Here is a 15,316-nt window from a genome sequence, read left to right as displayed (position 1 = left end):
ATAAAGGTACTCCGTGTTGGAATAGAAATCTTTAAGATGTGATTGAACAAGATAGTTAGGGCTCAAAAACATTTGTTGGAACAAGTTTCTTATCAGCTACAGAAAACGTTCGTCAGGGCTATTCACCCTTGTGGCGAATACTAGTAATACGTGAAGAGTCTCTCTCTCTATTGAGAATTTAGATAAAAGGTTTCCTTATACGGAAGTACGAGCAAAAAATATAGGAGCGAAATGAGAGTTTTTGAATAGTATGAGTTTTCATCTTGATGTAGTCACATCGCGCATCTTGTGGCCAAATGTTGAGACTTGGTGGGAACGGGATAGTACACGTAGCTGTATAGTTCCGTGTTGAGTAGTAGTTGGCCGTATATCAGAAGCATAAGGACGATAAGTCAAAGAAGAAAGAGGTATCCTTGGATTGTGTGTTATCTTAGGTTCCAGTAATATCAGACGGTAACAGTGAACAACAGAGTTATGTATCGTGGTACTTGGTGATGAGAAAATTGATCGGATCCATAATTAAGTTTTCAAATTCTTCATGCAAAATAACGAATTTCAGTTTCCTTGATTTCAAGTCGAGAGAGTATGCCTTTCAGGCGTTCATGTAGAAATATTTCCATATCTGAGTTCCATTTTGTGCTACACGAATTTGGCTAGTAAGGTGAGTATGAATAATCACGTTTAAGGTTCAGATATGGAGAGGTTTAAATCTTTCCCTTAGTGAGTTAACGAGGTTAAAGGACGAGCAATACGGGAAAAGTCGGAAATGAATCTTCGGTAATAACCGGCGAGATCCAAGATTTTACGAATACAAGTCGGAGTCGTGAGGATTTCTCAATTACGTGTGGCTTTGATTTTTGTGAGATCAACTTTAGTACCTTGACCACTAACAACATGGTTTAGAATTTGGACTTCGTTTACCCAAAATTCTCACTTGAAGAATTCAGCATAGAGTTGCTCTTTTCTCAAGAGTTCGAGCGTAGGACGGAGACGTTGTTCGTTTTCTTCTTCACTTAATTGAATAGGTTAAGTCATCACCTTTGGATAAGATAACGGATTTGTCTATATGAGTTTGCATAAGCGGTTTATACGGCCCATCAATACGGACGAAGCCTTAGTTAAAATGAATGACACTAAAAGAAATTCATAACTATCGTACCGAGTTTGGGAAGCGGTTTTGGAGACATCTTCTCTTTTAACCCTCAATTGATGATAACCCGAATGGAGGTCGATTTTGGGATACACACGGAATCCTTGTAATTGATCATGAGGTCATTGGTACGAAAAAAAGGATATCGGTTCTTAACCGGAAATTATTTAGTTCATGCTAATCTATACACATGAAAGGAAAACACTTTCTTTTTAACGACTAGGTTTCGAGCTTCCTAGTTCTATTCCTAGGTATCAAGTCAATTTCGAATTCTTTACCCAAAAATTTTAACGTACACCCTCCGATAAAATTTGTCGGCACGCAATAGTTTTCCGTTGGTCACTTGAATGGCATAAGTAGTATTTAAGGATAATGGTGGAGTGAAAGGAGTAAGAGTCAAAGCCTTGAATACAAAACATTTATCGGCACCCGAATCGAATAAACAAGAAATAAAAGAGTTGTTGAGAAGAAACGTACCCATGACTAGTTCATTGTCATCTCGGGCATCCTTGGTGTTAGTGTTGAAAGATCAACGGCGTGCGTCGGTTTTAACTTTATTCTTTGGGCATACATTTATAAAATGATCCGGTTGGCCACATTCGAAACAAACACCCGCTTTTGGCGCATTGGGCCCCTTTTGAGCGACGGGGACGATACTTTTAGAATCGCTGGCCACATGGCCACTTCTTTGACACTTGTTGCAAAATAGTTTGCCACATTCACCCAAATGATGTTTGCGGCACTTGTTACAATAGGGTAGGTTTCCGGCATACCCCTTCTTGCCGTCGGGGGTGAAAGGCTTCTTGGTGAAGTCATTGCGGTTGAGGTTGCTTGATTGAGAGGCTTCCCTTTTTCTTTTATTGCTACCCGATCGATCCTCGGTCGTTGGTGCCGGCGCTTCAAATTTATCCACCGTTTCTATAAATTGGCAGGCCATCGTTAAAGCCTCTTGTAGGTTAGTGGGTCTTGATGACATTACCCCGTGTTGAATGCTCTTAGAGAGGCCATCCATGTAAAGTTCAACTCTTAGGGACTCGGGAGTCATGAGGTTTGGACACATTAAGGCTAGTTTGGAAAACCGTCGATTATAAGCTTCATGATCATTTCTGACCGTTTTTAAATTTCTTAGCCCCTGTTCGAGCCTTCGAGCCTCGTCGCGCGGGAAGTATTCGATGATCATTCTTTCTCTTAGTTCGGTCCAAGAGAGTGTGTGGGCTTCATCGGTACTCACCGATTATACATACGTGTTCCACCATGAGAGAGCAATACCGGTGAAAGTGAGGGTGGAAAACTTGACCTTATCTTGGTCCCGATAGCCGCTTATTCTAAAAACGGCTTCCGTTTGTTCGAAGCATCGGGTGAGAGCAACCGGTCCCCCGGTTTCATCGAAAGTGGGAGGTTTGCACCCCATGAAGTTCTTGTAGGAACACCCCTCGTTTGAATTACCGGCTCCATGATTTGTTGTTGTTGGAGGAGTGACCGGCCATGACCGCATCCACGGCGGTGGCTATCATTCATTGAAGAGCTTGTTCGAGAGTTTTGGGAGGAGTGTTATGTTGACCTCGGTGAGCCATTGTTCCTTCATGACACAAGAATATCGTTGATTAGTATTCTCAATAATACTAATCGTGATATGGAATAATGATGAAGAGAAAATTTTCCTTGACCCGTCTTAAATTCTTTATGTCATAATGTCAGAATGTCCATATGAGTCACCGTAATATAATCCCAGCAATTATATTACCCTAATTCATATGTGCATTCGACATTATTTCACAAAGTCAAGGTGACGTGTCAATCAAATTAAATAACGTGAGATTAAGATAGAATAAGAGTTAGGTATGAATAAAAGAGTTCGAGTATAAATGCATAAATAGTCAAGTAATTCCTACTCCAAGTCTATATGCCGGTTGTAGTCTGACTCACTAATGTACCCTATGACTCGGGGTTGACACCAATGAACTCTAAATCCCTACAACCAACACTCTGATACCATCTGTAGCGACCCGACAAAATCGTCATTGACGGCGCCTTCTACTTAGATCCCATTACGTGGTCATAAGCCTTTAAAATAACGTTTGACCGAATACATGTCGCATTCATTTCAAACATGAAGATTATTTCAAAGTTTACAAGAATAGTTCAACCACTAGTTACGTTACAATGTTATAAGTACAAATGAAACCTATGTGACACAGTTTTAAAAGTAGCCAAAAGACGCTCCATGTATGCATATATACTCGACATCCAATGCAAGTATCAAAATAATGAGCGGAAGCATGTATCACAAAACGTTCAAGGACCTGAGAAAAACATAGAAATCCGTCAACGAAAACGTTGGTGAAATCATAGGTTTAAGTAAGTAAGTACAAATGAACCACAAGATTTAAAACATTGAAATAATAGTAAACCTTTCTAAAATTTGTTATCATGAGCACCCAATTATCAAGGCTTAACTTTCCATCCATAGAACCCCATCACAATAGTGTTAGAACATACACTATTTCTCGAAAATATATTTCATCCAATAACGGTAGCGAACCGTCCGAATGAGGGTTTGTCAAACCCGTATGGCCACACAACATAAGTTCTCGCTTACACCCGGCAAGTGTAACTAATGATAATCGAATTGAGGATTTTTGTTCTAACTCGTATGTAGAATGTTTGTTTTCGTACTTGTGTTCACTTTGTAAAATGAAACGTTTATGTTTTCTCATCCCAATGTAAGTTTAAAAGAGTAAAAGTGGGACTATGATCTCACCTTGAGTGCACGAGTAATAAAGTACTTCACAAGTAAACGTGTGCAAGGACAACTGCTAGTCTTAACCTAAACAAGTAGGTTGTATACGGTAAACACGATGGGTCAAAGTTGTTCAATTAGTCATATGGCTCGTTACGACTCGATTATATAGCATGTGAATCAAATTGTCAAGTTTCATGCAAGAATCAAGTATACAAGACGATTAGAACGGTTCAAACAAGTATTGGTTAAGTTTGAACAAAAGTCAACTTTGGTCAAGCCAAAGTCAACGAAAAAGTCAACACGTTCGGGTCTGGTCACGAACTATTTTTCTGAGGTTTTTAATCATATATAAGCATGTTAGAACAAGTTACATGGTAATTGGAGGTGCGTAGCATAGTTAGAATTTTTTGTAAAATTGTAAAATTGATCAGTCCCTGGCCACGCCTAATGTCGTGCCGTGACCAAGGAGTGCCGCGCCGCGGCAATCAACGTGAACTGGTGCCTGGTCAGTTTCAATTGTTCAAGTCTCAACCAAACTTCAATTAAGCACAAATCGCAAACTGTAAACACTTAAAATGCATACCATACATCGTTGGAAAGGTAATTTAACGAGGAATGCAACTAAATATATTTCATCAATCAAATCCATCATTAACAACAATGAAAACCTTAATAAATGATCATTATTTAACGTTTCAAGCTCAAAAATGCAAACGGTGATTCGGGAATCCAATTTACGCATACGATACGCCGTTTCAAAGGTAATTAAACATACATTGCAACTAAACACTTATTAACAACATGTCATAGTATTCAATGTATCAAAAATTTCATTTCAAAGTTCATCAAACCCTAACCAAAATCAAGAATTCAATCATTTTGTAAATGGAGCTTTTCTAAATCAACCTACACATCAAAATGAAGCTAATGATGCTAGTAACACATTTAACACATGAACTTTAACATTTAAACAACATTTAATCATCCAAAATTCAGGATTAAGCACACCCATTTTTCATATTCAAGCTAGTTACTCAAAATAATAAATCGAGCAAACCAAACACATATTCATGTTAGACTTGAGCCATAGACACTAATTAACACTTTTATAGTCAAAAACATCAAGAACAAGAAATCTAGTATTTTTAGAAAGTTACCCAAATGAGATGAAATTTGTATCAAAATGTATAAGACGAAGAGAGGATCACGAATATGTAGTCGGATTTGTTGTGAGCTTCCTAGATCCGAATTAGATGATGATTGAGTGATTTGGTGAGTTGAAAGTAAAAATGGAAGTAGGAGGAAGAGAGAAAAGATGAATGAATGAATGAATGAATGAGTGGTAGTGAAGTGGTTGACTAGTCAACCACTAGTCACCTCTTTAGTCAAGTGGCAAAACTAGTCCCTCGAAATCGGATGCGAGTGCGTGAATTAACCAAACGAATTATTTGAAATAGAAGGGAGTAAACGGGAGATGTTATAATCCAATAACGAAAATATTAAGAACGTTAGCTAACGGAGGATACGAATCTAGATACGAAAGATAATATATATATAAAAAAAAGACGGGCGTTAAAATAAGTTAACGAAAAAATGCGGGATGTTACATTACCCACACCTTAAAAGAAATTTCGTCCCGAAATTCCGCAGGACACTTCTCAAAGTTCTATACCTGGAATGTAGGATAAACGAAAACTTAATTGAGTCGGAAGATCTAAACGGTAGGAAGCGGTTCCAAAACGCCCCAAGATTTCAAAAGGATCAATATTGTGGATATGACTTTCCTCGATTTCCCGAAACGGATTACACCTTTCCAATGTGCGATTTTTCAATATTACGCGGTTACTCACTTGGAATTCGAGAGGTTTACGTCTAACATCAGCATAGCTCTTTTGGAGACTACGGGCCGTCTTGAGCCCTTCTCGGACTTGAACGATCTTAACGGTTATTTCTTGAATGAGTTCGGATCCGGTGATTTGCTTGTCACCTACTTCGGCCTAACGAAAAAGGAGAATGACATTTGCGGTCATATAAAGTTTTGAAAAGTGCGGCGTTAATACACGAGTGGTAACTACTGTTGTAAGAGGAAAATAACTAAAGGCAACAATACATGTTTGTAACATGTCCTTCCAAGATTTGAATCGTACGTTTGCTTGGTCATATAAAAAAAAGACGGGCGTTAAAATAAATTAACGGAAAAATGCGGGATGTTACAATTACATAGGGTGTTTAAATAGGCAAATCTAAACAAGGAAATAACTTAACAAGCAAGAAAACTCAATTCTAGAATTTTCTCCCGACAGCACCATTTTTGCAACCGCAACTAAATTCTGGTGGTCGCGAGTTTGGTTTTCTCAGCACAGATGTGATTCTTGCGACCATACCTCTAAACTCGCGGTCACCAGTTTAACAGATTCAGCAAACCTTGTTTAATTCGAATTTCGCACTCCAACAATCTCTCACTCGAATGAGACATTAAACAACATTCGCCAACCCGTCACTATGTTTAAATAAACCCACAATAACTCTAGATTAGCCGATTACCAACTCCTTTTGATACCGCCGGATGAGACACCCGAATCACGTTGCACTTCACTCGTTAGTCTACGAGCAAGTGCAGTCTTTCGATACCAAAAACACCACTGAGTGATAATCCAATCTCATAGTTACTAGCTTGGGCCATCTCGGTTTCTATCGCCACCATCTTCTAACAAGAAGATCATCTTCTTACATCAGAAGACCAATTGAAGTATGCGACTCTTCAATTATAGGATTCTTCATGAGACTACACCGCCTCATCGATCACTCTAGACATGCCCAATCCTGAACACACATGTTAATGATCACCCTCGTACAGGATTTCACCGTCTATCTATGATTTTCCTTTCCAGCAAATAGAAAATCCAACAGATGCCCTCGTAGACTCTTCATCAAGGCTCTAGTGAGAACACAATCACAACCTCGAAATCTACTAACTTTTCAATTTTCCGCTTTCTCGTTGGTACACTGACTTCCTCATATCTATGAATTTCACAAACCCATCTTCTCATCCGAAGCACGCTCCCACTGTACGAGTAAGAAATAAAACCGTGGCTACTGGAGAAGAAACTTGGTTCGTACCACCAGTCAGTCGCAAATTTCTTTGCCATCGGAGAGTAAAACAAGTACTCGAAGCCCTAGTGTTACCCGAAATTATCACACTAATCTTGAGAACTTTGGAGAACAACGTCGCATAATTATCTCCACCACTCTACTAGTTGACTAAGTCCCACTAACTCGATAACTTTCGTCGATTACTAAACTCAATCGAGTTCCCGACACCCTCAACGATCCTAGAAAACTCAAGTTCCATAATATCACAATCATCTTGGAGTATCCGACCATACGGTTGGTCACCCAGTTTCATAACACGCAAGCACCAACTTCCACCGATAACTCCCACTGTCGACTTTCAACCCGATACATCTTGTTCGTTATTCACCCGCTCTAACCCGAGAGAAAAATCACCCTCCTGAGCTTCCATAACAAACTAACATCTTTGAAAACACAGGTCGTATCACTTGAAGTTTCACGAGATAAAAAACCGTCTCGCACTCACGTCATCTAACCCGAAAAAGTTCAACCGTGAAACTGCCCAAATTCGAAAAATTATATCTGAAAATCCGACGGTCCGATCAACCTCGAATGTTTACTACAACTAGATCTATGTGTGTAGAATCACCATCCCAAAAATCAAGTCAATCCAACGGTACACGAACACACAATTAATTTTCCCGCGCAGCTGCGCAAACAAACCCCAAAAGGATTTTTCCCGGGGCTGAAAAATTCGAAAAAGTATAAATCCAAATTGAACGGTCCGATCGCTACGAATTTTGGATATGTTTTAGAACTACATGTTTGTCACCTACAGAAAAAGTTTCAAGATGATCCGACGGTTAACGAACCCTCTATGAATTTTCGACTACAGCTCTGCAATTAAACCCTAAACCGAGTTACTGCAACTTCGGAAAATTGTATCTCCCAACCAACTGTCTGATCACTTTCAAATTTGGTACACTACTAGATCTGTGAGTCGAAAACCTATGGTTAAAATATCACTGAGATCCAATGATTAACGAAACCGTTACGAATTTCCTACCACAGTTGCACTAGAATTCCGAATTTCGAAAAATCTCTCTTTCACAACAAAACCTATCGATCAGAACACCAACTCCGTTATCACCATGAATCACCACAATAATCTATTATAATCATAGAACAATTTTAATAGATTATCTCATGAGTAAATAGACATACCCGTGAGTTCTTCGCGATCTCTTCAACTAAGCCATTTGATCTCGATACATGTTGTACAAAACCCGTCTTTCGTTCACCATGCTTTCAAATCATCATCGCTCCCACTCGAAACCGTGAGCTCTTAATACCACTTCTTAGGAATTATGGACCCAAACAAGACCGGTGATTTTAACCAATCACCAAACCCACGAACGATAAACGATAAAATAAAACATAACGATAAATGTAAACGACACGAGATTAAACGTGGTTATATCTCAACTCCAAAACACGGAGAAGTGTTTACTCCACGGGCGCAAACCAGAGATTCTTTACTATAATTTTCGTGCACACATTGTATGGGTTACATAGGGTGTTTAAATAGACAAATCTAAACAAGGAAACAACTTAACGAGCAAGGAAACTCAATTCTAGAATTTTCTCCCGTCAGCACCATTTTCGCGACCGCAACTAAACTCTGGTGATCGCGAGTCTGGTTTTCTCAGCACAGATGTGATTCTTGCGACCATAACTCTAAACTCGCGGTCACCAGTTTCACAGATTCAGCAAACCTTGTTTAATTCGAACTTCGCTCTCCAACATAGACGACTTGTAGCGGTATATCCCCACGCCGTTGCATGCTTACTTGGCAAAAAGCAATGCCCCCAACCCAAGTATCAAGGCATTGTATTGGGCAAAAATGGTGGTGTGCGTTGGTTGGTAACGGGGTAAACAACGGGTGTTGTTTGGTTATTTTATTTTTTTATTATTTTTAAAATCTTATTTTTATCCCTTTTAATATTTAACTTAATTATATTTTAACACATCATTACAATACTCTTAACTAACACAAAAAAACTCACACCACCCCTACTCCACAAAAACAACCCACACGTCTTATTAATCAAAAAAGTACAAGAAACAACTCACGTTCTCAACTCACGCTCCAAAGTGGTCTAAAAAAAACTAATCTTGTAACCCTCAAATTATACCGTATTTAAAAAAAGAAGTTACGGAAAACCAACCGAGCAGACCTTATGTCATAATAGTTACTCCATAACTTACATCATTGTACGTAAGGTACCTCACTCCCGCACGCTACCTTTTCCTCTACAACACCCTACTACTACTACCACTACTATTTCTATATTAATTTGCATTGCCCATTTAGCATCTCACGTGGCGTCCGCATGCTATATCCAGAGCTTCGGTGACTCAGCATATCCATCTACGTGGCATATCATCCTAGATGCCATAGGTACCACTGACAGGGAATGAACAATTAATATGTTAAAATGGCAGTTAACTCAGAAATTTGTTAAAACAACCAACTTGGTTACTACTCATGAATCTCGCAAAGGGCGCAATCGTTTAACCATCATTACTTTTGTAACAATATCGTGTTAACTTTTAAAAGAATGCATTTCACAACTACTTAAAATAATTATTATTTGATAATACTAAAATTAAATTAAATTATCAAGAGTAGGTAATAACAAATATTGTGACTTGTAAACTTAGTTGTCTTAATTTATTATATTTAATGTCATATTACCTAGGTTTCATATTAACACTATCAGATAAAGTCACACAGTTTTAGAACTATCATCATTACATTTAGTTAGGGCCCGTTTTTTTTTCTTTTCTTATTAAGTCCTGAATCTGAACGGATATATGATGTCGTGAGGAATAGGTGATGAATAAATCATTAGTGTTTGTTTTATGTGCTGAAAAATTGTCTGAATAATTAAAATTACTAAATTAACCTTACATGTGAGCAGTTATAAGAGCAGTTATTAAAAAGTAAGAACTTAAATGAAAATTCACAATTAATTCTATTTTTTTTTTATTAAGACGCGTCTTATTTAATAAGTTAAATACAAACAACTTTCATGACGTTTTAAATTAAGTTTCATATCAGTAAGCCAATTAATTCAAAAACAAACATGGCCTAAGTTATGTTTTATTTCTAAGCAAGTGAATTTTATATAAAAATATTAATTAATAAGCTTAACTGGTGAAGAATGCTACTACGCCAAATTTTTATACAATGTTTTAGAGAGAAAAGAAGATAAGTCGAAAAAATTACTCATAATGTTTTCTTTTTTCCTCTTTCTATGTTTTTGAATTTTAACAGAAAATAAAGGAGTAATGGATGGATGATGCTATTATACGTTTTCTTATTATAATCCTTCATTCAAATTAAAAAGATTGTACTTCTTTACCTTTTATTCTATTAACCTAATTTTTTTCGTTAAACTATTCGAGAGCAAAGCATTAATATTAATATAAATTTTAATATTAAGTAGTTAATTATTTCCTTCAACCACCATAGCTGTTTAATTTGAATGCTTTTTTAGTATAATTGATATACTGGTTATCTTTTCTGAACGAGTTAGTCATGATTTACTTTTCCCGTCCATTTGTTTCACTTAGTTGGTAGAACACTTTGTATAGGCTAGTCGTTATGCCGCTTGTTTGTCTTCGTTAAAAACTTTATTTGTATTAGTTGTACTTATTGATCTTTATGTATGTTTATGGAGGTATGTACGTTCGTTTTTGTATGTATGTATGTGTATGTAGGTATGTTAGTATGTATGTATGTAGGTGGGATTGTGTGTATGTATGTATGGGTGATGTATGTACGCTGGTATGTTTCATGTATGTGTGTTTAGGTATGTATGTATGTATGTATGTATGTATGTATGTATGTATGTATGTATGTATGTATGTAGGTTTGTATGTATGTAGGTTTATATGTATGTTTGTATGCAGGTTTATGTATGTAGATATATATGTTTAGGTGTGTTTATTATATATATATGTATATATATATATATATATGTATATATATATATATATATATATATATATATATATGTATGTATGTATGTATGTATGTATGTATGTACGATGGTATGTTCCATGTATGTATGTTTAGGTATGTATGTATGTAGGTTTATATGTATGTATGCGGGTTTATGTATGTAGATATATATGCTTAGGTGTTTATATATAAATAAACACACCTAAGCATATATATCTACATATATATATATATATATATATATATATATATATATATATATATATATATATATATATATATATATATATATATATATATAGTTTATTTATTTTTATCTTTTATTTTTCTTATTTCTATATACAGCTCTATTAAGTGAGTCAACAGCAGACGTCGATTTATTGACGACTTGAATGCCGCTTAAAGCTTAAATTGATGATTTAAAACTCATGGAAATTTAATTCCACAATTTTCATGACGTCGTTTTTTATTTATTTTTTGTTTTATTTTATTTTATTTTATTATTATTATATACTTATTATTTTTTCCTAATTTTGGCCGAAGGGTCATTTGAAAGCAATCTCTTTATCCGTCGAATAGAAATAAAGGAGATTTTTTCTACTCTTGATAATGTTTCACTTTGGGTAAAAAAATAATTTCTCTCTGTAGAAAATGAATTATCTATATCTCAAAGAAAAAATTTCATGGTTAATCCACAAAGTTTGTATCAAAGATCATATTGAGACCTAAAGTTTAAATCAATCATGTTTGGTCCCAAGTTTTAAGCATGGTACACATATGGTCCCAGGTTTTAACGATTGTCAGTATGTGTCAGTTAAGTTAAACATGTGATTGGCACATGATGGGCACGCGATTAAAATGTGTGGGTATTTTCGTCAAATCCAGTCAGATTAATCGCTTTTCTTTATTATGTTCAAAAACATCTTCACTTTAAGAACATCTTCATCTTCAAAAACACCATCATCACCAAACACAACCACTCATCAACCACCTCTAAACTAAACACCATCAACAACAAAAACAACCAAAATTTTAAAAATCAAACTTCCTACCATCAAATCATATATATATATATATACATATATTTACATCATATATATATACATATATTTACACAATCAAATTCATCACAACCAATTTATGTCCAGATCCAAAATTTACACAATCAAAAACGAATTAATGTCCCTTTTTTCTTTATTTTCATTCACTGCAGCAATGTCTAAAGCCTTTTCTAATCTTTTAATTATTAATTCACCCTCACCACAACTATCCATTAACAACGCATTATCAAATAATGCTTCTGATGAAAACGGGTTCTTTTCGAGTATATCTTCTAATGCTTCTAGAGCCTGTTCAGTTATGCCCATTTCGTTTAGCAATCTTGCCATTAAGAATTTGAAATCGACGTTTTCGGGCTGAAAGGAAGTGAGTTTTCTTAAAACTTTCAAACTTTCTTCATCTTCACCTGCTTCTAGTTTCTGTTGTAATCCGTAGTAAACTTTTCATAGCAGTAAATGCTTCTGGATTACATTCCAAGAAATTTGGTAATATGGGTTCTTCATGGGTTTCTGTTTGAGTAACGGGTTTGGAATTTGATTCCATATAATCTGGTAATTGGGATTCTTCAAGGGTTTCGGTTTGGGCAATAGGTTCGGTTACTTTTGTAAATTCGAGAAGATGAAGGCAGCTGTGGCGGTGAATATGATGGTCTGGGCGGTGTGTTTTAGGGTTTGGATGATGGTGTTGTTTTTGGGTTTAGTTGCGGCGATGATTTTGATAGTGGGTTGTTTGTAGGGTTTTGAAAAGGGATAATAAGGTGGAATTGAATTGATTAGGTTTAAAGATTTTGAATTCAAAAATGAGGTTTTTTGGTGATAGAATGATGGTTTTGATGAGATTGATAGAGCTGATTCCATTGTTGCATGAATCTTTTGTGAAATGTTTAAGGTTTTGGGTGAGAAATGAAAAAGAAGAAAAAGGGTAGTTGAGTGAATTAGATATAAAGGTCTGCATGACTGTTTTTGATTTGTTTAGATTTTAGAATGGAACTGTGAATGTGAATTTGTTGATATGGGTTTGGTTGGTTTGACGATATGAAGATTAAAAAAATTGATATGATTAATGAAAAAAATTGGGGTTACCTAGTTATTGTAAATGAAAAGACAAAAAAAACCCTCATGTGTTTTCACGTGGTAAGGTTAACTGGAAGGTTTTAACGCTCAGTTAATTTTGGGACCATACGTGTACTATGCTTAAAACTTGTGACCAATCATGATTGATTTAAACTTTAGATTTCAATCTGATTTTTAGTACAAACTTTGGGGACCAATCATGATATTTTTTCTATCTCAAATCACCATACCTATACACTTAGAATTGGATATTGTTGTTGTTTACTGGTTATTGATCTTTAGATCCCATTCAATATTATACTGTTTTTTCGTCAAATACGTAGTTAATTATTTAATGAATTTTTCATTTTATTACTTTTCATTAATTTTAGGAGAAAAAAATCATGACCACCTACCGATACATATACATTTCACATTTCCCCACCCTATTTATATTTGAAAACCCACAACCAAACAGAGTGCCTAAAAAATGAGAACAAGCAGCGTAACACCCTTTAAATGTAACCATAAAAGGTTGAAATCGTTATCTGGATCGCCTGTAATTATACCTTCATCTGATTTCTTCGATTCAATTCCAGACGACATCGTTTTATCCATTCTCACCAACCTCAGTTCTTCCGCCACCCGTCCTGCTGATTTCATCACCATTTTATTGACGTACGGTTCCAAATTAAATTAAACCATCAATATAATAAATTTAATACCAATTTATACTTTTTTGTAATTAATTAATTCGTGTGTGAATTTATCAGATGCAAGAGATTAAACGAGTTAGGTCTTCATTCTCTGGTACTATCAAAAGCTTCTCCCAAATGTTTCGCCGTTAAGGCTAAAAATTGGTCGAAATCTTCTCACCGGTTTATTAAACGGTGCGCCGATTCCGGCAATACTGAAGCTTCTTATACACTTGGCATGGTGAGTTTAAATATATTCAATTAATTTTTAAAAATATAAATAAAACAATATATTGTAAATGTAAATTTTAAATCACATTTTGTGATTGCAGTTATGCTTTTATAAGGTGTATTATTATGTTACGAGTAATTATAATTTTATTTTATTTTATTTTATTTTAAAAAAAAATAAAAAATAAAAAAAATTATAATTTTATTTTGTTGGTTTCAGATTCGATTTTACTGTTTACAAGATCGAGGAAGCGGAGCGTCTTATATGGCGAAAGCAGCGATTAGGTCTCACGCTCCGGCATTATACTCACTCGCGATTATTCAAGCTAACGGAAGTGGTGGATTAAAAGTTGATAAGGATTTACGAGCCGGAGTCTCGTTATGTGCACGCGCCGCCTGTCTCGGCCACATCGACGCTCTCCGTGAACTCGGACATTGTTTACAAGACGGTTACGGTGTAACTAAAAACGTGACGCAAGGGCGGCGTTTGTTGATTCAGGCAAACGCGCGTGAACTCGCGGCTGGTTGTTCGATTTCACCGTCTGTATTGTTTGCCGGTAAACAGATGACATGGAATCAGTTACACTGTTTTGTAGGTTCAGTGTGTCCGTTACTGAGTGACTTCGGATGTAATGTACCCGCGCCGGAGCCTCATCCGGCGAATGTGTTTCTTTCCGATTGGTTTGCGGAGAAGGAGGCGGGACCAGGGATGAGGTTGTGTTCGTACGGCGGTTGTGGACGGCCGGAAACGAGACGGCATGAATTTAGACGGTGTTCAGTGTGTGGTGATGTGAATTATTGTTCTCGCGCGTGTCAGGCACTCGACTGGAAGTTGCGTCATAAGATGACGTGTAGGGAGTTTAATGGTGATGTTAATTTAAATGTGAATGAGAATGATATTACGGTGGTTGAAAGTTGAAAAGATTAGCAGAAATACCGTAATTTTGACTGTAACTGTTGGACTGTATGAGCTTAGATAAGTAAATGGTCCTAATGGGTTAATTACCATGGGTGATTAAATACTAAATCGTGACAATTATGAATGCCGGCTTTAACGTATTTCAACTTGGCGTGCGTTTTTATTGCTCGGTACCTACTAATTACAACAACATAAACTTGACATTTATGATGACGAATTACATGTTATTCTCTCATAATTTGCAAAAAAAAAAAAAAAAAAAAACATGCAGCCTTAAATACCTTTAAGATGTTGTTAATGTGCTTTAAAGTGTTATATTGAGTGATTATTAACTGACTTGAACGTGACACATTTTAAACTGTACA

The 15,316-nt window shown here is 36.1% G+C and overlaps 1 protein-coding gene and 1 pseudogene across 1 annotated transcript; one reads left to right on the top strand and one right to left on the bottom strand.

Annotated features, from left to right (window-relative positions):
• Positions 1–12,152: 12,152 nt before the first annotated feature.
• On the bottom strand, positions 12,153–12,911 carry LOC139864670 (protein SLOW GREEN 1, chloroplastic-like; annotated as a pseudogene).
• Positions 12,912–13,596: 685 nt separating this feature from the next.
• Positions 13,597–15,047, top strand: LOC139864669 (F-box protein At1g67340-like). Its single transcript, XM_071853244.1, has 3 exons — positions 13,597–13,784; positions 13,880–14,042; positions 14,253–15,047. The coding sequence occupies exons 1-3, from the start codon at positions 13,597–13,599 to the stop codon at positions 14,949–14,951; spliced, it is 1,050 nt and encodes a 349-aa protein (XP_071709345.1). The 3' UTR covers positions 14,952–15,047.
• Positions 15,048–15,316: the final 269 nt, after the last annotated feature.

Source organism: Rutidosis leptorrhynchoides, chromosome 8 (genome assembly GCF_046630445.1).
Source record: "Rutidosis leptorrhynchoides isolate AG116_Rl617_1_P2 chromosome 8, CSIRO_AGI_Rlap_v1, whole genome shotgun sequence".
Lineage (NCBI taxonomy): Eukaryota > Viridiplantae > Streptophyta > Magnoliopsida > Asterales > Asteraceae > Rutidosis > Rutidosis leptorrhynchoides.
The sequence above is the reverse complement of the archived record's forward strand: the minus strand, read 5'-3'. Positions and strand labels throughout refer to the sequence as shown.